At 45.5% G+C, this 24,528-nt stretch overlaps 5 protein-coding genes across 5 annotated transcripts; 4 read left to right on the top strand and 1 right to left on the bottom strand.

Annotated features, from left to right (window-relative positions):
- Window positions 1-8,491: 8,491 nt before the first annotated feature.
- On the top strand, window positions 8,492-9,213 carry AO090010000238 (uncharacterized protein; the record flags this gene model as incomplete). Its single annotated transcript, XM_023233753.1, has 2 exons — window positions 8,492-9,062; window positions 9,113-9,213. The coding sequence occupies 2 exons, from the start codon at window positions 8,492-8,494 to the stop codon at window positions 9,211-9,213; spliced, it is 672 nt and encodes a 223-aa protein (XP_023094091.1).
- Window positions 9,214-9,905: 692 nt separating this feature from the next.
- On the top strand, window positions 9,906-10,709 carry AO090010000239 (uncharacterized protein; the record flags this gene model as incomplete). The annotated part of the gene is made up of 3 exons (XM_023233752.1): window positions 9,906-10,172; window positions 10,246-10,623; window positions 10,698-10,709. The coding sequence occupies 3 exons, from the start codon at window positions 9,906-9,908 to the stop codon at window positions 10,707-10,709; spliced, it is 657 nt and encodes a 218-aa protein (XP_023094092.1).
- Window positions 10,710-12,627: 1,918 nt separating this feature from the next.
- Window positions 12,628-15,204, bottom strand: AO090010000240 (uncharacterized protein; the record flags this gene model as incomplete). Its single annotated transcript, XM_023233751.1, has 5 exons — window positions 12,628-12,642; window positions 12,712-12,943; window positions 13,000-14,373; window positions 14,442-14,554; window positions 14,650-15,204. 5 exons carry the CDS (start codon window positions 15,202-15,204, stop codon window positions 12,628-12,630), a joined length of 2,289 nt encoding a protein of 762 aa, XP_023094093.1.
- Window positions 15,205-20,252: 5,048 nt separating this feature from the next.
- On the top strand, window positions 20,253-20,688 carry AO090010000242 (uncharacterized protein; the record flags this gene model as incomplete). Its single annotated transcript, XM_001827218.3, has 2 exons — window positions 20,253-20,449; window positions 20,496-20,688. 2 exons carry the CDS (start codon window positions 20,253-20,255, stop codon window positions 20,686-20,688), a joined length of 390 nt encoding a protein of 129 aa, XP_001827270.3.
- A 2,623-nt stretch (window positions 20,689-23,311) lies between these two features.
- Window positions 23,312-23,993, top strand: AO090010000243 (uncharacterized protein; the record flags this gene model as incomplete). The annotated part of the gene is made up of 3 exons (XM_023233750.1): window positions 23,312-23,447; window positions 23,536-23,751; window positions 23,983-23,993. The coding sequence occupies 3 exons, from the start codon at window positions 23,312-23,314 to the stop codon at window positions 23,991-23,993; spliced, it is 363 nt and encodes a 120-aa protein (XP_023094094.1).
- Between the last annotated feature and the right edge of the window lie 535 nt (window positions 23,994-24,528).

The following is a 24,528-nucleotide window of genomic DNA, read 5'->3' as shown; positions in this document are numbered from 1 at the left end:
TTGCAGGTTTAGCACTTCATTTGTCAAAAAGCTAGCAGCTGTGGTTCTGCCTTCAACTCCGTCGGCTGCCCAGGCGTCGCCACTTCCGTAGGGAGGTAACACTGGTTGGCCATTTCTTGTCATGGTAGTCTGGGTTTGCGTCCCCTCTGTGCTGGTCAGCCCGTCTGCGTGTTTATTCATCTCTATGTGCGGTGCCTCGTCTGTTTGGTAAAACTCATGTTGCGGCAAGACTGGCCTATCGCTCGTAACGGAACTTAAATCGGAGCGGCGATCATGTAAATCGCTTTCGTTTCTATGATATGTCCATGAAGAGCTAATACGGGAGGGGCAAGTGTTCGACATAGCTATGGGGATCGAATGAGACTGTAGATGAAGAAATGAGCCAGTTTGGATTGTTGAAAGAACTCTAGCAGCTTGCTCTTCTTCCGGAGATGTGTCTGCCTGTTGATTCAATCTTTGTAGTCGCTCCATTGAGGTCTGTTCTAGTTCGAATTGGACGTTTCGTCGGTCGCTTGTAGGTATTATTTCGGTAACCGCTGTACGGGCATTTCGAACGTGCCGGCCCGCTATGTTGCCCTCCAGAGATGCTGGAATAACTTCGACCTGCCTAACCAGCTCCTCTGGCGGGTCACTGTCGCCATAGTAATGGCGCACAATTGAATTCCAGGCTCGTTGCATATGGTCCCGTATACGGAACTGCGGTAATGATTCCACGTACGCGTTGATTGCGTGAAGCTCAATGCGCTTCCATTTGCGCTTTTCGTACCTACAGATGGTTAGAACTGTCGGGCGCAGAGAGAAAATGCTTACTTCATTGCAGCGGCATGCCGAAGAGAAAGAGTAATCTCAGGGTAGTCTAGTTGCAACCACTTCCACCCAAAAAGGGAGCTTGTTGATAGCGATTTCCGCCTTCTTGCCAGCTCATCGTCCTCCAACCCCGGCCATAAGCTTCGAGTTAAGCAACGCAAAGAAGAAGTTAAAAAAACAGGGTCACGGTTGCAATCATCTGAGATCTTAGACGGTGCCTTACGAGACCTCTGCCTTTTCTGCCCTTCCTTGCCCAACTTATCTTGCTGTCGTTTGACATCAGCAGATAAGTTCATGAGCAACACTAACCGCCTAACAGGGTCATCTTTTTCCATCCTTTGCAGATCATTATAAAAACGTATAATGACATTCTGATCTGGGGCCTGTCCATCGCAAAAGACGCTCGGCACCCCAGTCCACAATGTCAGACATATGCGTAAAATCCGGATGTCGTCCTCTGGGAGCTCCCAGCCCTTTGTCACAGAAACGAGAGCTTCGACTTGCTTATGAGACAGGCTCCTTCCATCTGGCGATCTATAGTCGGCGAACCATGTACGGCGACTCGAAAACGTAGTGTCGCTTCGTTGCCGTCTAAGCTTCCTAGAAAGGACTCGGTGAAGAGAGAAAAATTGATCAGGTGATTCCGAAATCGATTTTAAAATGTCACCTGTCTCCTAAGCCGACATCGTTAGCTATGATTTATACCATTGCAACAGAAAGCATCACAGACATTATACCCAGCATCGCGGAAAATTCGCTCGAGCTCAGCAACGTTACTGCGTATCGCTTGGTTTAACTGCAAGCTGTCAATAAATTATTGGGGAGGAGAACCAAAAGTCTGCATACCTCGTTTTGCATTCCTGAGTTTAGTCAGTAGTGAAGAGGAGAAAATTATTATGTATGTAATGTATCACGAATGGCTTTTAGCTGGTTGTAGGGGGATGGTACGCTAGCGGCCTGGAAAGCAATCGTAACCCTACGACTGATTAGCGCTGGTACAAGAAGGTTACGTGGAAGCGGGGAAACTCCGGTTTGGACAGGCTGCCAAATGATAGCCTTTAACGTATCTCATCTAAAACTAGAATAACAGTGACGAAGACTAGGAAACCTATACCGTCTTCTAAAGTAATATAGTCGAATGGTTACTATTTATCGTATTACTTGTACATGTAAGACTCGTCGCTCTGGCTGCTTGCGATATTGAGCAAGCATCTGTCTACGGGGGCCGTGGGCAGCGAACCCTTGCGTTGGAACTGACATTTGTCACAGGCAGAGGGCTCCGAACAAGGGCAAGAGCTAGAGCAGAAGCATCCCGTTGATTCCCTAACAGCCAACGGGCTCAGTCTTACTCAGATGCGGAACATGAGCTCCTCGGAAAATTGATACACAGAAAGCTTCAATGTGAACAGACTGAGGAGGAATTTACTTCACATTTAAACCGAGGGGAATAAAGAGAATCAGCGTGATAAATTAGTAGCCATCGGAAAGTTATCCGAGCGCCAGGGCGGGCTGCAGGCAAAGACTCCAAAGTGATGAACATATCACATCAACATGTGGAGTCGCTGGTCGCGGCTCGAGATTAGGCGCCGATATTCATATCTCCTTGAATAGGAAGCTATTTGCCGATCACACATGGAATCCAAGTTGTACCTCAGTTCGTGTGCCAATCAAAAGCGGCTTCTTGGGTGAGCAGTCTGCTAAAGTTTCAGTATCTGGTGACTTCCCTTAGCGCCAGGGTATAGGCTTCGCCAATGAGCACTAGGCAGAATTAGCCTGTTGAGAAGGTTGAGAATAGGAGGGGTGCCGTTAGACGAGGCGAAATGCAAGAGACGTCACAGCTTAGATGGCGCTTGCTGGCTGAATCCCATTAGATGACTCACAAAGAGAGCCAAAGAGACTCTAGTCAAGTCTGGCTATTCCTTTTTCTGATTCGCTCTACGAAGCCACTGCCGAATGCCACGAACGCCTAAAGACAAAATCCGCAATGTAGAGATGCAAGCAGAGTCACGAAAGAGAAAAATTTTGGTCACCCAAAGTTCTGCGCGGACTATAAGAGCCAACTTCCGCCTAATCTTTGGGCCGACAAAAAACCAGAGTGTGGTAGTAATAGTACGAAGCATTGGTGAGTACAATTCCTGATAAGGTCAATATAATCCGGCCTTTCCGCGACAGCCACCATTAAACTACACACTGCGATTCGATAATTTGTAAAATTTGGCATAATATCTTTCTAGTGTAGCCTGGCTTGACATAAGATCTGAGGATATCGCCCGAGAGTGTATTTCCATGACTTGTTACTTACTACCAGCTCCAGCTTTCCTCCTAAGCATGCTCTCTGGGAGCAAAGGGCAGAAGGTAGCAGATGTAAGGACGTACTTGGCATGTTGAATGGAAAAGAGAATAATGATAATATTTGCCAATGAACTCAGATGCAGGGATGGGAGATGTCTGCTCGAGCAGACATCTCCCATCCCTGCTCTTTGACGCACGCACAGACCGTAGTACTCCTTCCAAGAATGGGAAGCCTGGCCGAGATCCACCAGCGTCCTATCTGAGCGAGTGACAAGTCGATATTTTCCAAATAAGGACTGTTTCAGTAGGTAGTTTCATTGGCTACAAGATTGATTAGCAGCATACGAACATTAAAATCATCGATCGCTTTATATTGTTCCCCTGTTATGCATGCCAATGAATTACTCTCGATACTTCGTGAAGCTGGGTCGGCAATCTTTTTAACAGGCTATTCCCTCTTTACTCACGACTACGCTTATCGTTATCTACTGAATCTAAGGCGAGATTGTTGGTCGAGTTTCTTTTTGGGCTAGACCATGAGGAAACATCATAGCATTAGATGACTTGTCATTATATCGGAAAAAAAGGAACACCGAACATGAATAGAACGGAGCGATAGAGCTTGAGCTAGAGTGGATGAAACACCCAAAGAACTGAGCCCCGACCTCAAGGCTAGTGTAACTGAGATGTCTGAGCGGCCTCCCTAGTGGTAGGAGCACAGCTTGTGTGGCTCTACAATGACAGGGTGTGACCTTGCCCTTTCGACAGTACCGGGAAATGAAAATCGCAACTTATGTGCCTAGTTACCGCAAAGAATAACTCGCACGAAGAGGTATGCACTATTAATGCAACCATGGCTGTGGGCTAACAATTTGAGACGGACTCATATCACCTCCCAGAAGCGGTTGACAAATCGACTATGGCAAAAAGAGTTGCGGGCGTTCTGATACGTAGAAACCGAGTATGCACAAGCCTATGTTGATATGGCTCTCACTATGCCAGGCGATCGGGATGACATGCATGTTTTTGGTGGTCAGATATCCTAGTATAAAACAGGTTTTATGTCTTGCACCTGCATCTGCCATAATCATTGCCATTACTCTGTCATTGACTCACCCCAAAATACTCTGCCCAAAACATGCTTTTTGCGGACATTTGGTGTAACTACGGTTCGGAGGTCCTCTTCTCCATAGGTTTGAATCATTTACACTAGCTACGGAAGACTACAGTGCTAAAATAATGCAGCAACATCCTGCATAGAGGATTCACTGGGTGGTGCTTCTGAGATCACCTCGGTGGACAAACTAGAGTCAACTATTGTATGCCCTGAACATTCTATCAGAAGCACAGAGCTGACTTGGAGAAGTCAGATGCAGGTTATTCCTCAAAGATTCCGTTGCATGCCGACAGGAACCTCCCACCGCCAATCCACGATCGATGGCAGATAGTTGAGCAAATGGCTACTTTCGACGATGTCTACTATATGATCCGACGCACTGTTCGATGTCCATTAGACGTGACTCCGTCAGGAAAAGATGTACGGTTTGAAGAGAAGTGGGTTTCTTTAGGCGTGATGGGAAAGTCTGCACTTGGGAGGGGACTCTTGAACGATTGGCACGGTGAGGAATTAGTGATTTCGGCAAACTAGGAGCCTGCCGAAGGCATGTACTTCTTCAATTTGTTATAATAAATTATTGCACGAAATCCACAGGCATTTTTCGAATTTAGAGTGCATTTTCCCTATCGACTGGATGTAGTCGAGACAACGACAGAATTCAGCCACCCATAGAATCTGTGCCCTGGCCCTTTAGCACAGTCAAGATATAATTTTGGTCTAAAGCCCACCCTCTAGATTAATTGGGCCGTAAATTATCACGACCTCCGAATTTACGGCTGAGGTCCACTCCACGAGCAGTAAACGACATGTAGCACAGCCATCTAAAGTTTCAAATCAATGTTAACCCCTTTCACCGAATGACTCCTGTCGCTAAGCCAATCGATTATTGTATTTTTATTTTAACGAGAATACATCTCAAAGAGGGCAAGATTACATCAAGTTTGATTGCTTTAGCTGTGCTCAAGTTTGCTGCATAATGTGGCTATTTACGTATACAGCTAGTTTACAGCTATCTCCGGAGATGTGTCCACCCCAGCGCACCGAAACATCTACAGTAGTGGGAGAAGATATCGATAGTGGATATGTATTCTCTGAACGCAATAACACGCCATATTGCCTCAAGCAATGAAGCCGCTGTCAATGATCCCATCACGCCTTGTACTCCCGCTGATTCAAACCCAATAGTCCTTCGAGGACCGATCCCCGGTAAATGGCTTTACACAAGCAATATACCGAATAGGACTTTTACTTGTCTGATACACTTCTGATACACCTATTATGTCCTGTCATTTGCTCATGTTCGGTGTTGAGATTTCTCTATACATTTCATGGTCAAGCTCCAAGCCACTGACTAAAGTTACGATATAAGACATTGACCTTCCAGTATGGTCCTTAAGGAACCTAGGGTAGTCATCTCCATTTATACGTCTTGTACTCAATTAAACCCGCCTGTGAAAATTAGTCGAATCCTCTATGTCTTCAGAGAACGTGTCTAGTATCCAGATTTGGATCACCTCTACCAAATATTGCAGAGCACATTTGATAATCAGATTTTGTGGATCTAGGCAGCTTTACCGTGCGGATCCTACGAGAGAGGCATGTGTTGTTTGGAGCGACGACGGTTTAGAAAAAGATCTACCCACTCATCTTATCTTCGACGTGGACAATTCGAAGAGCTCCTTTCAAGACCTGAAAGCCAATGCATATCCTTCCAATGAGACTAAGCAAATGGGGAAGGCTGACTTCTGCCTATGTGGGTTTTGGATGTAAGTATAGCGGTACGAGAAATGGAGATTAGGTTTCTGATGATGATATTACCACTACATAGCGTGGAGGTGATCCATCGGTACAGGACCAGAAAATACATTAATGAAGCGCCAAGAGGAAAGTTCGAGCACGGAAGTCTAGGCGAGGATCTCAACAAGGTCCGGGAGAACTATCGAAAGGGTGTGGCTAAAAATGTACAGTAGTATGTTACGGATACAATGCACTTACGGTCACCTCGGGATCTCCTTTGGATTTTGCTTGAGTACTTCTGCAACTAGGAATCTTATTTAAGAAAATCCAAAAATCAGAAAATAATGGAGGTATCTATCCTTTCAAATGACTTGTTCCTTATGCCTCAGCTTCTAATATATCACCTTGATAATTAAACCACGCAATGGGAGACGAACCTATCACTGTCGATACGCCCCTTCTGTGTTTTCAGAGCACAAGGGGCAACAAATGTATTCTCGATGGGAAAATCTATGAATTATCGGTCACCATCAATATCTTTGACCCGTCTAAATTAAACTGCCCTGTGCATGTTCTTATATGTGGTCCTAGAGATGTTAAGATGCGAGACCAAACTTTGCGCGCATTTTCTGATCGTGTGGTCAGGCAAGTGACTGGAATAAACGATTTAATGTACAATGCCAATGTTTTGGTCAACATATCGTGTGATGAGAGGGACAAAAAAGTACAGTACTGTGTTGATTTCACGTGTAACGCGACTCTCAGACCAAATGAAATGTAAATTTCTTCTTTGGTTAATAGGAAAATAGTTACGACAACAGCCCACAGCAACCACATCCCCGGAGTCAGCCTCGTTTCTCCATTTACTATGGACCAACAGCAATGGTACCTCCTGGGACAATTCGAGCGAAGCGCACTTTTGTTCATCAAGCTTGGAGGCCACGGACCCGAGGGGAAACATGTAGCTCGGCGATTTGATTATTTGCGAATGAGCTCAGAGGCTATGGAGGAAACATTGCAGTCATTCGAGAACAATCATTTCTTTCCACTTCTGAACGAGAGGATACATAACTCTGGTGAAGATGCTGATACGTTCTTGAAATTTCTACAACGGGATATCAAATTGGATATTGGAGATTCCTTGGAGAGATTTCGATCGGTTTTTCGAAGGCAAGTCAGCATGTTCCACGCGCACTGCAGTAGCAATAAAAGGAATAACTGACAAAGCAAATGCAGGACTAGACCCATTGATGCAGAATGTACAAGAAGCACAATCTCCGTCATGTGTGCACCTGGACGAGCTGAACGCTGCGAATCCCACTGATTCTTAATCTTCGAGCAACAGAGCACTGAGACCAGCGCCAGCCTAACTGAGACAGGTATTGAGTGGGATAAACACGGTGATAGGGATCCTGAACATACTATTACGTACGCCGTCAAAACAGACCCCGGCCTTCAAAAAATGAAAGATTGTGTATTGCAATCTCAACAATTTCAACATATTGGAAATAGAACAGAGCACTGGCGGTGCCCTTGTGCATTGTGGATGTAAGTTTTAAAGAGCCAAAGCACACAATCATGTTCTGATGGCGTATAGATCTACTGTTATACGTGAATATACTCAAAAGGGCTATGTCACGGGTATATCATCCAGTGGTATTAGAGCTGAGAACCTGCATCTCAAATTGGTCTACAGCTCGCTAGGAATATGATGGGCATGTCTTTGCGGAGGTATTGCCTCGGCAAAGGGTCCGAGAAGAGTAGACTGGCTTGGTCAAGCGCAGCAGTGGCTTTACAGATGGTGGTGAATTCATACCCTCACCCCTTGCTAGGCGATATACATACAGGATGCCACTATCTAGTCCTTGTGTATGTTTATGTACAGTAATCTGTTATTTATTGACGATGGCTTTACAGATATTTTCAAGATCGGTTTCTACCCTATGCTCTTGGATATTGTTCCCAACCCCTAAATGCCACGCCACGCTAAATTAGAAATGGATTATGTCAAGTTTTGTTTGATGTATAATGTCATAACAATTGCCCGATCTAGTTAATGGGAACTGTATACGTATTACATTATTCTTTTATAGTTCAGTTAACGTAGCCAGTAAGCCAGCCGCCCATGTATTATCATATAATAGAGACTAGATAGCAGCGGCTAAAACGTACGACGGCAGTATACACTGACGAGTATGACGGATAGCTCATAGGTATTCAGCGTTTGCTTGAGAGTAGGGAAGACTCCATTTTGATTAATTGCTTAGATTAGCTGGGCCATAGATACAGATGGGCATGTATACATTACCCCTTTCTTTTCTTTTCTTTTCCATTTTTCATTAAGAAAATAAACCCACTTGGGCCAAATGGGATCCACTGGTTAGATTTCTTTGTCCACCCCCTGGCGCCGGACGTGGCCGGTCTAGATCGCCTGATGTTATTTCCACTCAAATCCTTATTAAACAGACATTTCCGGGATACGAGTGGTCAGCTCGCATCTTTCTACTACACCATACCTTAGTTGAAACCAAAAAAGCCATGATGCATTGGTATCAACCCAGCCATCTGTCCCTGCAACCTCACAATAGTTATCCTGAGACTTTGTTTGATTACGGTCAATGTTTGGAAAACCTACAATTGTATACCACGTACATCTCGAACCATGAAAGACCTCAAGTTCTCAATCCATATTATATATCAGATGCATTTGAAATGTGTCAAGCAGCGATAGACAAGGCATCGCATTTAAACAGGGAGGAAGACCTCAACGCAGCATCGGTGTTGCTTACGATAACTGGTCACAGTCTCTGGGAGGCCCAACAAAAACAATTCCCTGAACCGGTAGATATTCAGGATTACAACCAGTGGACGACTACCGAGAATGACTCCATCGGCTTCTGGCAAAATTTCAATCATTGTTGGCTAAAGCTGGGAGGAAATATTTCCAAGACACTTTGGCAGACTACTCACATGGACCGCAACGCTAAAGAGAGTCTGGAAGAGTGGCTGAAGCAACTAGCGGACCATGTTATCAATGTATCTGACTTTCTAGAGGGCTTTGGCCTGGTCGATTACGAAAGAGGAATCTGGGAGGACGACATACTTTCTTGTATGTGAAGCAATGCGAAAGCGATGATGACTAGCTAATTAATGATCTAGGCTTTGAAGACTGCTTTGAGGCGTTGGAGCAGATCGGTACAACCCCTTTCAACTCGCAAGGGTCATATGATGGAGCTGGAGCTCAGATAATCCAACACTAGTTTAGCCAAAGAGAAATATACATTGTTCAAGTTACAAGATTGATTGCATAGAGAAACGTTTGAAAGCAACTTGAGCGGGAAAGCCTAATCAGCCATTTCTAGGCCTCGCTGTTGCGACCATATAGTTGAGGCTAGGTTGCCGCCTTGCAACCATACGGTACATGAAAGAATTATTGGGGCTTCTCTCATCAGATAAAATATTCGAGCTCCTTGCCGCTACAAGAATGTTCGTAAAACGTTTATATATAATCCTACGCCTTAAATAAATGGAATGGTGTAATGGGAAGACGCACAACGAGGTTGGATCTACCTTGGGAGTATGACTATCCTATCAAGGTTACGCATCATCCATTTGTCTTCGGAAACTGGGACGGTTACCAAGCAGTCTCCAACGTGGGCATAGAGGAACGCCTGGTTTGATCGATGGTAGCCAGAAACAGAACGTATGACTAGCGCCTTATTGATTCATTCAATATCAAATGCGTGTTCTTCGGTGGAGTATAATCAAAATACAGGAGGAATTTTCCAGACCACTCAGTATGACCGTTACTTTTCAAAAAGTATTAATAGATCTCATATCCTGTCTCATTTGGAGCCGATCTTGTCTCCCAAGTCAAAATTAGTCTTCATAACCTTGAACCAATCAGAGTTAAACTTTGGACCTTGATTACATCATCAACCCCTCCGCCAAGATGCCATTCAGAGGATTTTGGGACTTTCTACAAGAAGATAATGAAGATAATATTGAAGAACTTGAGAAAATGGACAACAAAGGCTACTATGTTATTGCTAGCAAACCAGCACCTAACGGGACCTTTGTACAGCAGGTCAAAGAATCCGTTGAGAGGAACAACCGACATGGCCTATCCGATCCGGGTACCGAATGCTTTTTCGATTGGCGCACATACGGGGTGCCAACCAAGAAATTATGGATACAGTTCATGAACTTTGGTTTTAATGTAGCTTCCCTCTCTACCCCTTCTCTAAATTTCTTGTCTTTCTATCTCAGTTGACAGCTGATACTCTTCGCAGCTAGACATCAATCTTGTGGCGCGGTTTGGCAGAGATCATGATCTTATGATACAAGGCCCCTTTATTATTTCTCATTTCGTTGCCGGTAAACACAAGCGCGAGGATGAGTCGCAGCTAAGGCGAGCCCACCCTTGTTCGGATGGGATCTCCATATGGCGACCCTTAGGGGGTAAAGTTGGACCGGAAAATGGAATGTTCAAGGTTTACCCTGGGTCCCATAACATCGAATCGGAGCAGGAGTTACGGAACAGTGGGTTGCACGCGGATGAAATTCACTTGCATGCTGACCAAATTCTTATCACTGCTGGTGGACTTTGGATTGAATACAACCAATCTAAGGGTGGTATATTAATGTGGATGGGTTATTCGGAGGATCTTGTGGGTCTGCATTTTGACCGGAATAGCCTGGACTTTCTTGTGGTCGCTTACAATGCCGGCGATCTTTTGACCAGTGGCGAGCATGACACTTAGTATTATACTCGCTATCCTAGCTTCTCTAGCATCTGCTGCACTGGATTTGATACATAGACATCGTCAGGTCTCTATCCAACACCATATCTTCCTGACCGGGTGGTCATCTCTGTCCCAGCGCATTGCGCCTGCCTGTCTCCACGTCTTAGTAGCTAGTAACTTTGTCCGGGAAGTGACGCTACATACGTATCTGGAGGTCAAATAACGCCTGGCATCGGTCGAAGCAGCGTGACCATGTTAACATGGCCCTCCTGAGTGAATGAAAGCGCTCATCGTATAACAGTAGCTGTGAGATTACAGTAATCTCCGCTTGTGGTACATGGGTGAACAGCGAAAGCACTGGCATGAGAATAAGCCAAATTCCTGAGCCGCCGAGAGATTTCTCGAGCTTATCTGGCTTTGTACTATCACCAATAGAATTTGCAACCGTGGTCGTATTAGGCAAACGATTCGCTCGAAGGAACGCCATAGTGTTGGCCTGCTGCTCAAGCATAGAACGAACTGTACTCCTTCTGGCCAAAGCCCGCAAAAGCCACTTCTGCGGATCATTACCCGTACTTCCTGTTATAAATGCACTCATAGGATTGGTATCGCCACTACCATAATCTGCCCGAAGGATAATTGGTGTCAGATCACCTTGGTCGTGGAGAAAGGCTTCCACAATCGGAAACCCTTCCAAGGCTTTGTTCAGAAAAGCCATGGCATCTAATGAGCGACTTCGGTGGCTTAGTCGCTGGTGCGCGGGCTTGATATCTTCCTTGTACTCTCGAAGCTCATCATCTGTTAGGCTAGACACTATCTCTAAGGCACAAAGAATTTGTTCGTGGCGGGAGGTGGTCTGGTACATCGTATTAAGCGCAGTAGAAACCAATCTGTGAGGGTGTTGAGTGAGGAGGGATACTTTAGCGCTGTGGCTCCTATCAGAAAGTTCCCCTACGTAGTGACCCACAGGTGACCCACCAGAACCTACGCTGGCCACTAGATTATTTGGAATACCAAATCGGGAAGGACGAATTTCTCAATGCAACGTTCCATACTTACCCCTGGCTGGAAAAACGTCCAAACCGCATACCAAAATCCGCTTCCATATGTGACACCGATTGGGATTCCCTTTCAAGTAGACTAACTGAGACACAATGTGGGGCTACTGAATGGAGAGGAACATAGGCTTGTACACATCTTTTCCTATTTTAGACGAGCCACATACCGGGGGCATTTTGTCACGTAATACTTATTGGTGAATGGCAAGGTATAATGCCTTAGAAAAGAAAGTGCATAGAATTCTCAAGATTTACAACCATGGCTGGTAGCCATGAATCATGTTAGACTCGCCTTGCCCTATAAACTGACTAAACGTTAGAGGCTATACGTTAGAGCACCCAGGAAGTGTGACATATCTCCTTAGACCTAATATGCCTTGCGATGCGCAATTCCAGTAAACCTAGATAAAGGGTCTCTGTCGCTTGATAGCTGTGTCAAATCTGCAGCACGCTGGTTATAGTTTAGCGAAGAATTTAGCTCCTGACGTTTAGAAATAATTATAGCAGTATCCTCCAAAGGCAGGCTATCTGGTGGCGTATAAAGATCTATTCGTCGATAGTGGTGAAGGGCGTAATATAGTAAAGGACGATGAATGATGTAACGTGCATCGTAGTACATAGCTCGCATCCGAGCGACATTGATATTCTTTGATGGTGGATCGGTGTCTTTCCACTTCATCGCTGGAGGAAGACTGTTTCGCCACGACTCGAGATTCGTGTTTAAAGCCTCTTGGATATGTAACGACCAATGAGTTATATTTTGCTCTGTGGACAATTTTCTCAGCATTCTTCAATTAGGAAACAGTTGCGGATGTCTATTTCTTACTATCAGCCTTGTGTAGATCCGTGAGAACACAGTTTAGAATCTTCCTCAGATAAATTTGAGCTGAGTAAAAAAACATAATCATTGTACTTGGAGCAGAAATTTCATTGGGGAGGTTCAAGGTGAACCGACCCTTTGGTAGAGAAATAAAATCTTGTAGTCGCGATATACCACTAGCAGGAAGGTCAAGCTCTGCTGGTATTTCGCTAGGCATAAGATTAGTATGTGAAAGATATTGTACAAGGGAGTAAACGGAATGGGAAGATCGCAGGAGCCATCATACCTCCCCAGTTGTAGACATGTCCAATACGCAAAATCATAAAGGTCTTTGACAGGCCCATCAGGCATTTGCCTGTAACGCTTTCTGGGAATCAAGTTAGTACCACATACTATCACTTGAATGGAAAGGGCAAAACGTACGACCGAATCTGGACTTCGCAAGCTCTGGAGGCTTGATGAAACCACCCGTGACTCTGGGAGGGGTGCGCCAGCTGGCCTGTATAAAGTCCCGCTAACAAGGCTGCTTGGATATGGAGTAGGCCATTTGATCCTTGGATGCTTCCAAGAATCTGAGTAGCGTATGCGTAAAAGGCCAGACCAGGAATAACATCAATATTTTTGAGGTTTTGGTTGTCCTGCGGTCTCGGAAGTTTCCCCGTTCCAGTTCGCCGGCCACCCGTCAATGGGGGCAATGTGACATAATTACTGCCTTGCGGGTGAGGGCCATAGTCCGATCCCGCGGGGCCAGGTATCATTTCTTGTCGAAAATCCACAGTGTAGTCTGTCACAGGCCCAGGAACAGGGTTGGCTTCGCAGATACTGCCAAGGGCGAGGACCAAGAGAACAATTGCGTTATGAACCGAGTACTCAATGCGTTGGTAGCTTTCTTGCCCTGCATGGAATTGCACATCGCATCCGGTGCCTTTGAAGTCTTCGTATAAGTGCTTCCGTTTCCTACCACGAGGAAACTTATTAGCGTGTTTATTAGGCACTTCAGAGTTTGCTGCAAAGCATGTTTGAGGACAGTTAATCCTAATAAACCTGTTAATCATATTCTCCAAAAAGCCGTGACCGAGGAATGGGTGAAGCTGGTGTATATGTTTCATATAACTTCTATGGTAGCAGTGAACATCGTCAGCATTTATGGTTAGAATACCCTTCTCATCAATCCCTTTGTTTGCAAGTTTAGCCTGCTCTTGCTTTGCTTCCACACCCCAGGGGTCACCAGGGGAGGCTGCCACGTAGTATGGCTCGTCTTCATCGCAGCCCGTACTGGAGTTTGTTGGTGCTGCTGACGGGCTATTATCTTCACTGGTTTCATCTCCCTCCCCTCGGCCGTAAACACAGATAAGACCTCGTTGTTCTTCAAGTTTTGTTATGTAATCGTCATCATACCTTCTTGGGAGAAGTAAATTTTGGATAGAAGGCCACAATAGCAACTTATGAGCTGCTGTCGTATGCTCTACAGGAATTGAAAGCTCATCATCCTTGCCAGGCCGTATGTGTTGATCAGTGGCTGCTCCACTCCACTCCGGTAGTTGCTTCTGAGCTGTAGCAATATTATCGTCTTTGGCCTTAAGTCGTTGCAGCATATCTAGTGAGTCATTCTTCGACTCAGGGGCTATCGATGTCCGTGGTGCCTTGGGTGCAGAGCTCTCTTGAATCTTTGCCTGAACTATGCTAAATTGGCTCCCATACTCTGTGTTCCATTGATCTAAGTGATCGAATTTAGACATTACTTCCTTCTCAAGTGACTGTATTTGGTCCAAGAGGAGTTGTGTTCCTTTATCGTACCTACATCATCTATCAGTGGTCTTCCGCTGATAATAGAGTATTGAACTGAAAGACCTGGAAATACAGACTTTGGATGAAGGAACTCTCTGTAGACGCAGCCTAGGCGATTATCCTTGCAATGACTGCATGACGGCCTGCCTTCGTCGCACTTTGCTTTCCTCGTTCGGCAATTGTCGCAAGCCTTCAACAGTGGGTCAGCTAAATCCATCAATAAAATTTCTCAATATAGAAGGGAAATGCAAAAGGCCGCTATATGAGTAATGAAAGCCAGTTTACCTGTTGTGCCCGTGCACCCTTGCGCTGACGCGTACCATAGGTCTGGCTTTGGTAGGAGCCAGAATCGTACGATGCTAGGGCATGGGAAGTAGGAATGACGAGAGTTGAACATGGAGCTGGGGGTTTTGAGTGCGGACGTAGTGGAGCCGGGGCATCGCTGTTACTGCGTGGTTCTTGTGGAAAATACACCTGAGGTTGATATTCAGGCAGCGCAGCGTGCCGGGCTGGATCAAAGGGCTTCTCGTTCATTGGACCTCTAAAAGGCTGGTGTGCCTCCATAGGGGCATGTCTTTGACTATGAGAGTCTCCTTGCCTATCACATGGATCATCTAGAGGGAGTGGCAACTTGCAATTGGCCATAGCAGGATCCCCATGTGGAATTGGTGATGGAAGAACAACACAAACACGACGTTTTCCCGCAGAGTTACCTTCATTATATGGATAATGACGCCATTGTGAGTTATCTGTCTCCGTCAAATGTGATGCAACATGGAAGTTACTGGAAGGCACGATATGCATGTGGCGTGTTGGCTGAGGAAAGGCAGGAGTTCCCATGTTGTTTCTAACTGAGAGTATCCCTATGATGAAGGCCCCGCAGCTTATCTAGGACCCCCAGGACGAGGTTGTTGATGATATACCCAAGATAATCCGAGCAAGATGGGGCTAGGATTCGATATCGCTAGCTGCACCCATTCGTCAGGCGCAGGAGTTGTAGTGCGTGGGAGAAAGGAGAGAAAGGTCGTCTGTAGACTGGAAAGGCTGTTCATTAGCTCGGCTATCCATATTGAAAAATAATATATACCTTGTGAGTGATGATAATAAATGGGCGAGTTTTGAACGCAATTAGAATTTGAGATGTACACTTGTATGTATTCCTGATGACTTTCCGCGTAATGTCAAGGCTGGCGTAGAGTCTGGAGGAAGAAAAAGCCTTAGCTACTCATGGAAGGAAATAGACCTCAGTACGCTACACGTTTGTATGCGCAAGGTTATGGGTTCTTTAGCTTATCCCTTTCTACGTTTCTTGAGTAAGATTCAACAGAACAAACGGGGAAGGTGCCGATCCATATCCGTCATGTGACTGGTAATCAGTGTACTGAAAAGTGGTGGGCAATCCTACATAGACTGTTTGGAATGACAGACATTAGATGTCATCGGACGGATGATACGGTAACTTCATACCAGCAGCTATGAATATTTTGTGGGTCTCTTGCCTGTGCTGTGCTTGCTACAATGTGCCGGGTTGGCCGTACTCCTTTGAAAAATGGCCAGATGGTACTTCTGTAGCTGCGAGATTACATCACTCTTAACGTATAGAGATGTCCCTAGAAGCCATATCCTAATAATTGCTTCGTTTTGGTTCTCGGGCTTTTTGGGCTAGGTAGAGTAGAAACAATCCAACCGGATCACCATGCAGAGGGTATGATGATGATACATTTATATTACCTATAATAGAAAGAGTCTCAAGATAAGTGGGTCACTACGTAGTGAGGATATGCCAAGCCAATCGACTTGATCGAGCTAGATCGTACCCCACCAGATTGGTGGTCGCATCCATAAATGGCCGCCACCGCAATGGCCCCAGAAACTAGCAAACTATACGGACCCAGACGGGGATAAAACCCAGTTTTTCATCCTGGTAGGGCAAAATTTGTCGTGATAGGTATTCTACATGGATATTAGTGCGTAATCTGGTTCCCTTCGGAGCCAGGGGTCAATGTAGTGTGGACATCGCGTCCAAAAATGTTTCCTTCGTAATAGACATCCGTAATGATCCGATGACCAGTGTAAGTTCTAGTGAGCCAAACCGGTGGGTCATTACGATAGAGAGGGGTTCTGGTAGGAGACCGCCCATAGAAGTTGCCTCTGCGAGCTTTAACTAGAAGCACAATCTGTTTATGTGTGAACAGTAGGTAGATAACACTAGGACGTTCGCTAGAGTAGAATATTTGCCCTGCATGAACACGGCCGCGATACCTGATGGCGATAGGGTAGAATCGATCAGCTAGGAGATCTCTTGATTGTTCGGAAATTGGGTTCGTTTCTCTCGCCAGTGCTTTCTCAGGGTGAACTTACCACAATCAGAAAGTATTGTAATTATCGAACTATTATTACTAGATAGGGATGTCCGTTCTTTAGGAGGGCCGCCTCTGCCTGGACAATACTCTTTAACCAATGGCGGGCGCTGTTTGACATTCAGAAATGTATGCGAAGATGTGGGGTCAGGAAGGCTTCTCTGGTCAAGGCCGGACAGGGGTGACTGCTTCGCTAACTTTCTTTGTTAGTCATCAAGCCTAACTCCTGATAGTGTTTGATAACCTAATCAAGTGCACGAAATTTACGTTCAATAATATTCTCTGCTGCTCATATACTTGAAACTCCGGCGTTAATTTTAACCCTTTTATCAACTTGATGCGTAGGGGAGAATAGGACGATAAAAGCCATGTACACCGAGGCTACCAGCAACGGCCTGTGATTATTCATCGTATCTGTGGAAATGAGATGTTTGTTCCGTTCTTGGTTAGAATGTACATAGGAAGTTTTACCAAAGCGCTGGCATGGTCGGGTCACAATGGAGAAGAATTTAGCACTGGACCCATGCTCAGCTGGAGGCCGGTGATTTACGTGCGACCAAGGCCTATAGTTTAATTATTGAAATTAAGGCATTTTTCCTCCTCTCATCTCGTTTGCCGCCGGCAACGGAGATCCCGCTATGGGGAGAAGTTCAGAAGGAATAGGAGTTAGTTCAAGTGACCATGAATCACATTAGGTTTCGAGCACCCACTTTTTCACTCATATATTACCTCTCTTTTCTCTCATACACTAATACACCAACAGCTGAGAGATAGACTCTACAACATCTTACCGAACATTCATCGCTGATTCTGTCCAACATGAATCAGCAACCAGTAAGTGAGACGACCCGATATTTTATACACTTTGATTTCTGATTAGTTTTATTCTGCCCATTAAGGAGAAAGCCCTCAAACGAATTGAGGATGACTGGGTGATGGTAAACGGCACATCACAGGATTTCAACCTTGCTGCCTCCTCGGGAATAAATGCGCCGTCTGCCAAGAACGAACAGCACATAGTCAATCGGAACATGGGGACGAGTAGGGGAGAAGAAAAGCCTCATCGTACCGAGTCAGACCGTGGAGGAGGAATCTATTGCATTGAAAGAAGAGGGAGGCATATTTCTCATCATACAGTGCATGGAGCAAATCTCGTTCAGGGGAAGCTCCTTAACGGGAATGCGGACTATGACTCTATTTGCAAATTTTTCGGCCTTAAGAAAGATGCATAAGTGAGAAGTATGGCAATGGACTGCTGAGCCTATAAGCCTAGGTGCGTAAGAAATTAGTAAAAATGGATGTTTCGTTCCACTCCCATAGAAGGCCTTTAACATAGATCGGAGCGAACCTGGTGCCAGCACCACATGCAGACAGATATACATGCTTTTAACATGTAAGGGTTAAATTGGGAGCTGTAGGAAGGTTTTTTACAGAAAGCAGCATGCAATATTTATTCTGTCCCGTTTCAATATACTCTAGCAATCGTATATAGATAGAAGGCAACGTCGGCTTGAGAATGATATATGATTACAATCCACTACGCCCACAAGTCGCCTGTACAATTAAAAACACGTGTTTTTGTTGTCCTAGCAAGTCAGACTACGAAGAAACACCAGAATAAAGCGCAAGCTTGACGTCGTGCCACATCTTAAAATAGACTTCTCAAGTACTTTAGACATGGAGGGTGCTTGAGTCGTGGAATATCTGGGTGAGGCATAAGATGACACATAGGGAACCTCTAAGGTATGATCGTGCATGTATCTAGCCTTTAGGCGAATACTAGCTAACATAAATCCTGGTCAGGGGCTTCTTTACGAGTGATCACCCCAATCCTAGGTTAACAAACCACTAGCGTTCTTGAGTCTTGACTAATCTCTCTATAAATCCAAGAGCTCTCCTATAAGATAAACCATTTAGCAATTCATATTTTTTGGTTTTCTTTCTACATCTGCCATAATACCACCCGACACTAATCACTACGAAAGATTTTGGAGTTAGATTATGTCGTCCCCTGGATTTATAAACATTGTCCTTCGTACATTTGAGTACGCAATTGCTGGCCGCTACTGAACCCCATGTGGAACTTAACTGACGATAGAAAATAAGGGATCTTCTCGCTGTTCATGTGCACCCGGATTTAATCCGCCATATTGGAGGCATACGTCCTTACCTCGCCGGAACGAGCAAAGCATTGCCCTCTAAGCCGCTAACCAGAAAGGCAAGAAATGCGGTTGCGATGCTCCTCAACTCCACTGAGTTAGTCAGCTTCTCTCTTGGAATTGGCCTTTGGCTGAGCCTCTCAGCAAGAAAGCCGCAGTCGCCCGTTGACAATGAGATACAATGTGCCAAGGCAGTGCATTCCGCCACTACAGGTGCCGTAGCCTGCAAAGAGAGCGAAATAACCTTTGTGATGCACTGCATGGCAAAGGAGTTTCTGGACAGTGTTCAGTGTCATAGTCCTCAAACGACAAATATAATGAATTTCTTCAGATACTGTCTCCAGGTAGAGAGGCTATCGCAAAAGCCGCCTCGGGAGCTGCATAGGTATACAAACCTAAGATTTCGAAGGATTGGACATGATGAGGCTTTACTACGCGAGTTTCCAGCTCTAGTTGGCACGTGGCTATTTCTCTGTGATATTAATCTGCTTGTTGAAATGGTTCCTAGGGAAGAAGCCGATATTTTAGATCTTGACTACCAACGGACGTTTGAAAACTTCGAGAAGATCTTTATTGCGCTGGCAAAAATGATACATATGCGTCTACTGCAGGCTGGAAAGGCAAAAGAATGGGTAGCAAAGCTCTGTGACCTGCATTTCAAGTCCTCCATCGCCAACCAACACTTGCTTATGTTAGTTCACGGGAGTGTGACTCACTCAGAGTTCCTTAATTCATTAGACGGTCTTCGAATTTCGTTGCGTCAGGTGGTCAATGAAATGGAGCGTGGACTGGAGCAATCGATGTAAAGTATTGTCTAATCTCATATTACAACGATCAACTCCACTGAAGATTGTAACAACGAAGTCTGTTAGCCCTCGGCATCTACCTATTTCAAAAGGGCTCTGACATACATTACAGATCAGCTGCACATAGAAGGGGATTTTGCCCAATATACAACGCTTAGAAATTCAACGCCCTATATATGACAATGAGCCTCGGCCGGTAAAGAGAAGCCCCAGTAAGGGGAGCTAACTCCATCTTCGTATCCAACGGTACAGAAACAGCTTTTGCCACTTATGGTAGTAACAATTTCACGAGACCCACCAGCTAGTTCCAAAGAACTGGTTGGAGAACATACTTTCACTCGGCATGACCGGATTATATTTGATTTGCAGGAAAAGATCGTGAACATTTTGATTTATTCACGTAATCAGGAAAGTTGTTCGGTTTACCGAACTATTAATTTATGGCAAGCCATCCGCACTATCCTAAGGATATTTTCACGTCTAAACCTCGTCAGAGCCCTTGGGTACCATCACGACTGGAAGCCAGTGCAATGTGCATTATAGATTGTGCTCTAAAGAGTAATATGTCCCAGGTTACTCCCGGAGCAGTGGTCTTAAGCGCCTATTGGGATACAGAACGGGAACTTTGGCAATCCGAAAAATCCCTTGTGCAAGGCGAATTGGTGATCTGCAATCTTGAAGATAGTGACAGTGGTGAAGCAGATCTGAGTCAACCGTTTGATATTAGATGGCAGACCTTCTCACCAAACGAGGATATATTGTATGTGGTCTGATCCATTTGGTATATATTATGCTAATAGCCCAAGTGGTGAAGAGGTCACAGCGCGAGTGACTATGGAGAATGGCGAACTGAAATCACAGATCATTGAGCTCCATCCATTACTCAAGACACCGGAGCTTCTTAGAGAGCTCCAGGATAACCCAAATATTGGGCAGCATAAGCTGATGATCAAAAAGGCCAATCATGACAGTGAGTTGGTCACGTGCCATTGCTTGTAAGCTCTTGAAGTAATATTATTTCGTCGGCTAACCGTGTTTTGAGGATCTTCTCAATATTCGGCGCTTTCACGCGAGTTAGTCCAGAAGTAGCACCCGTGCGTACAACATTCACAGGGCTCATGCTTCATCCCGCTATCTTTATCATTTGGTGTGCCTGTTGGGGTTGTTGGGTTAACGTTTCGCCCTGCCAGTAAAGTTCGCTGGGAAACCTCTTTCTTCCACGGTATCTCCTTGTCGTCACAATTTTCAACTTTCGCTCGTTAGGTCTTTGGGTATCTAAAATGCAGTGTTTTTTGGTTTGAGGTAGTCAGCCTTAGGGTAGCAGCTTGCTATGTTGATTGAATCGAACGGTTGTACGCTTGTAGTGAAAGGATATCCGCTAAAGGCTATTGTGAACACTGAATGAACTTGGCTTGTTTTGAGTATAAATAAAATTAGAAGTCAGGTACAGTAAATGAAGAAGTACTTTATAGAACAATGCGCTTCGATTACTTCAGTTATCGCGCACCTCCGCCAGTCAATGAATCTATTCCTCGTATGAACGCTTCCAAGGCCAGCTGTTTTGGCTAGAGTTGCCTCTAGAAGGTGCATATAAAGGAAAGAACTGAGCAAGGCACGTATATATTCAAAAGCCAACTACTGACTGTGACGAGTTCCCAAGGTCCTCTCCCATTGATCTCCGGATGTTAAACCCTTCACCTGAGTAAGTTTGGTTTATAAATACTGACGGGCTTCAGGAAGGCATCATAAAAACATGGGATACGGTGGCTCAGGATTGTTTGGCATCTTGTGCAATAAGGGAGAGATCGCCTCGATGGGTCGGATGCGCGAACGGATGTTCTCATGCCTTCTTCATGAGATGTTGTTGTATCTATTTATAGAGGACAGTTAGAAATGACATTTTTCAATAGAGAGGGGAAAACGAAAAGTAGCGATGCAGCCAACCGACGTCCAATCTCATATGGTTGAGATGGTCTGGGTACTGAGTGGGTAGCTTGACACTCAAGTTGACCTCCAAGTCCAGGTTGAATGCGGCTTGAAACTTCTTCAAGGTATATGTGTGCATTAAATCTTGGACTTCTTAACTTACACCACCATAGGAGTAGTCATAGCTAGATACGTGCTGGGGATTGGAGGGGTTTGAAACGACAAAAAAAAAGCCCCTACTGGAAGAATACCAGCAAAGACAACCTTTCGAATGTTGCGCAAATTCGGTAGCCGTGGTGTGACGCAGTTGAATAGCTTTACCTCGCAATCACTGTGTGCTTGACTATAGACGGTCATCTGAACTGTCGAGTGGCTCGAGGAGGACGAATGTCATAGATATGTACGCACAAATCGCACCGGGAAGAGAGAAATACAGGAAGGGTCGAAACGAGGAGGATAGACCTATCCGTAATGTTAGAGACAATATCCAAATCAGAAAAGGGAAAGAAAAAGAAAGGGTCTGAGCTCGTCGAGCTCCTTGCAGCCCAGATCATGAGGCACGATTATCTACGTGGCAGCCAAAGGTGGCAGGGATGGCGTTTGCGTTTCCGAGATGGTCCGTTGTACCCGCTTGGCATAGAGTGCGCCCAGTTGGCACAGTGTGCGCCCAATGGGCACGGTCCTCGATCTGTCACACATTCGTCGTCTGCCTGAATTTAGCCCCAATTCCCGGTACTATACTGTGCCCAAGGGACTTTTTCTACGTCCAGTGGGCATGGTCTGTGCTCACTAGACAACACTGGTCAGCTGTCGTATTCCTGTCAACCACAATTCATCAAGCCTAAATATTGACAACCTTTGACGAATGTCCCACGAAGTCCTCCCGGCTTATTAGCCATGTCAAACTCCCCCGCATCTGACGATACTAATACCTGACGCTGGGCAGCCTCAAGCAACCGAAAGCGGCAGAAGACACACCAACTTGAAAAAATATTAGTTCCTGGTTGGGGGACTTACGATCTTAATTTCAACGCCTCTAATAACCCGGGCGCCGAATATTTGCGTTCATTTATCCAGAAACTCGATCAAACTGCAAGATGGGCTAATACCCGATCTCAAAACACAGAAACTCCTAGAGCCCAGTTTCAACGGGGTGGTCTCGACTTGATCATTGCTCTCTATCACCATCCATCATGAGTGGCGGAAGATGTTATCACTATCGACAAGAGTGAAAGCTTAACAAGGCATCTTGAACTGCAATTTTCCCGTCCACTTCTTTTTCAGTCAACTGCTACTCGCTCCATCAGTCATCCAAAAGTATCATGGGATACATTTTGGGCGTTTATGCGGGAGAACCGTCAGAGGTTGGTTGACGTGTATGATTACTCGATTGACGAGGAAGCCAAACGCACTGAGAGGCGATTGGTCGAAAACATTATCAAGCACTGGGAAAAAGATTCGCGAACGGCATTGAATTGTCTTGACATTGAGAATAGAATAAGCGACTGTTGCCCAACTCCTATTAGCGACTCTGACTTGATTCGGCGGATTGCAGGAGACGGTCAGACTACCATCGGAAAAACAGGCTCTACCTGGGTCAATCGACATAAGGAGTTCCTGCTTCTAAGTACAAGAGATTGTATATCTCCAATCCATGTTGACATTGGTGCAGCACTCACGTGGTTGTACGTCCTTCATGGCCGCAAGATTGTCTATTTCCCTTCCACGATCAATCTTAATGCGGTTCGCTTACTGGCACAACTTGGGTCGGAACAGTTCAACGGATATGACGGTGGCTGGATTCGAGTGGAGCTACGACCAGGTGATCTATTGTAAGTTACCCTATGTCTTGCAATTATTCTATCTGACATCCGTTTAGTATCATGCCCCCATCATGTCCACACGCTGTCTTCACACCAGATGATTCTTTAGTTGTCGGTGGCCACTTTTATACCTCGGCCCACTTACCCTCAACACTGGAAGGGTTCAATCTTCTTGAGCAGAAGCAAGGCATCTCTAATGAATCGTTAGAGGATAGTCACTACGAGACGCTCGCAGAGATCTTTAGTTCATACGACAAAGTTGCGACACCGGAGGAGGTCAAGCGTGTCTGGGTAACTTGCGATCTGTTCCTTGGTTCGCGGACAAAACCCCGGCCAACCACATCCCGCGCCAAATTTATAAATTCTCTAGGGGATTTTTATAACAGGGCGGCTGAAAGCTTCTCACAAGAACCAGAATAATTAGATACAGGTGACAGAGAGAGAGGGAGAAATGCATTATACCCGAATGCAGCCCCTTTTAGGGCTCTTCTCGGGTCGTCGACGGCAAGTTGGCCAGCCGGAGGACTAACTTAGGTATGTACAGGGTTATTCTAGCTAGATGATGGAAGACTCGCGGCCTTCGTGCGGTTTCAAAATATTTTAGTTCCCTTCCCCTGCACCCGTTTCCTTGTTCCATCCCCAGCTTAACCAAGTAGCTCGCATCGACAGTTGTGTCTGTAATTGGGCGTAGATCTTATATGTAGATATTGTCATACACAGATCGATGGCGGATACCAAAGGGATTTGAGCAAGCGGTGATTATAGCCGGCTGCTTCCCCTATTCCGTGGCCTCACCCTACCGCAGATCAGGTTAACCCGCTGCCACTGGTGTCCGAATCACTGCTGTCCACAACGTCATCATCCCCACTGTCATTGTCGTCGTCGTCGTCGTATTCTCCGTATAGCCGTAGTAGTGCTGTTTGTAGCAGAAACCGAGCTGTACGCAGCGTGTACTTCAGGTTGTTGAGAGCTTCTTTGAGATTCTGTGGACGGGATTGGGAGTCAAACCATTTCTTGATCATCAGCTTCCTGTACGCTGGGCATGTGATTAGTAGATGGTGCCGGGTTTCGGGTGCACTGCGGCACCGCG

Source organism: Aspergillus oryzae, chromosome 8, assembly GCF_000184455.2.
Source record: "Aspergillus oryzae RIB40 DNA, chromosome 8".
NCBI classification, from domain to species: Eukaryota; Fungi; Ascomycota; class Eurotiomycetes; order Eurotiales; family Aspergillaceae; genus Aspergillus; species Aspergillus oryzae.
The sequence above is the reverse complement of the archived record's forward strand: the minus strand, read 5'-3'. Positions and strand labels throughout refer to the sequence as shown.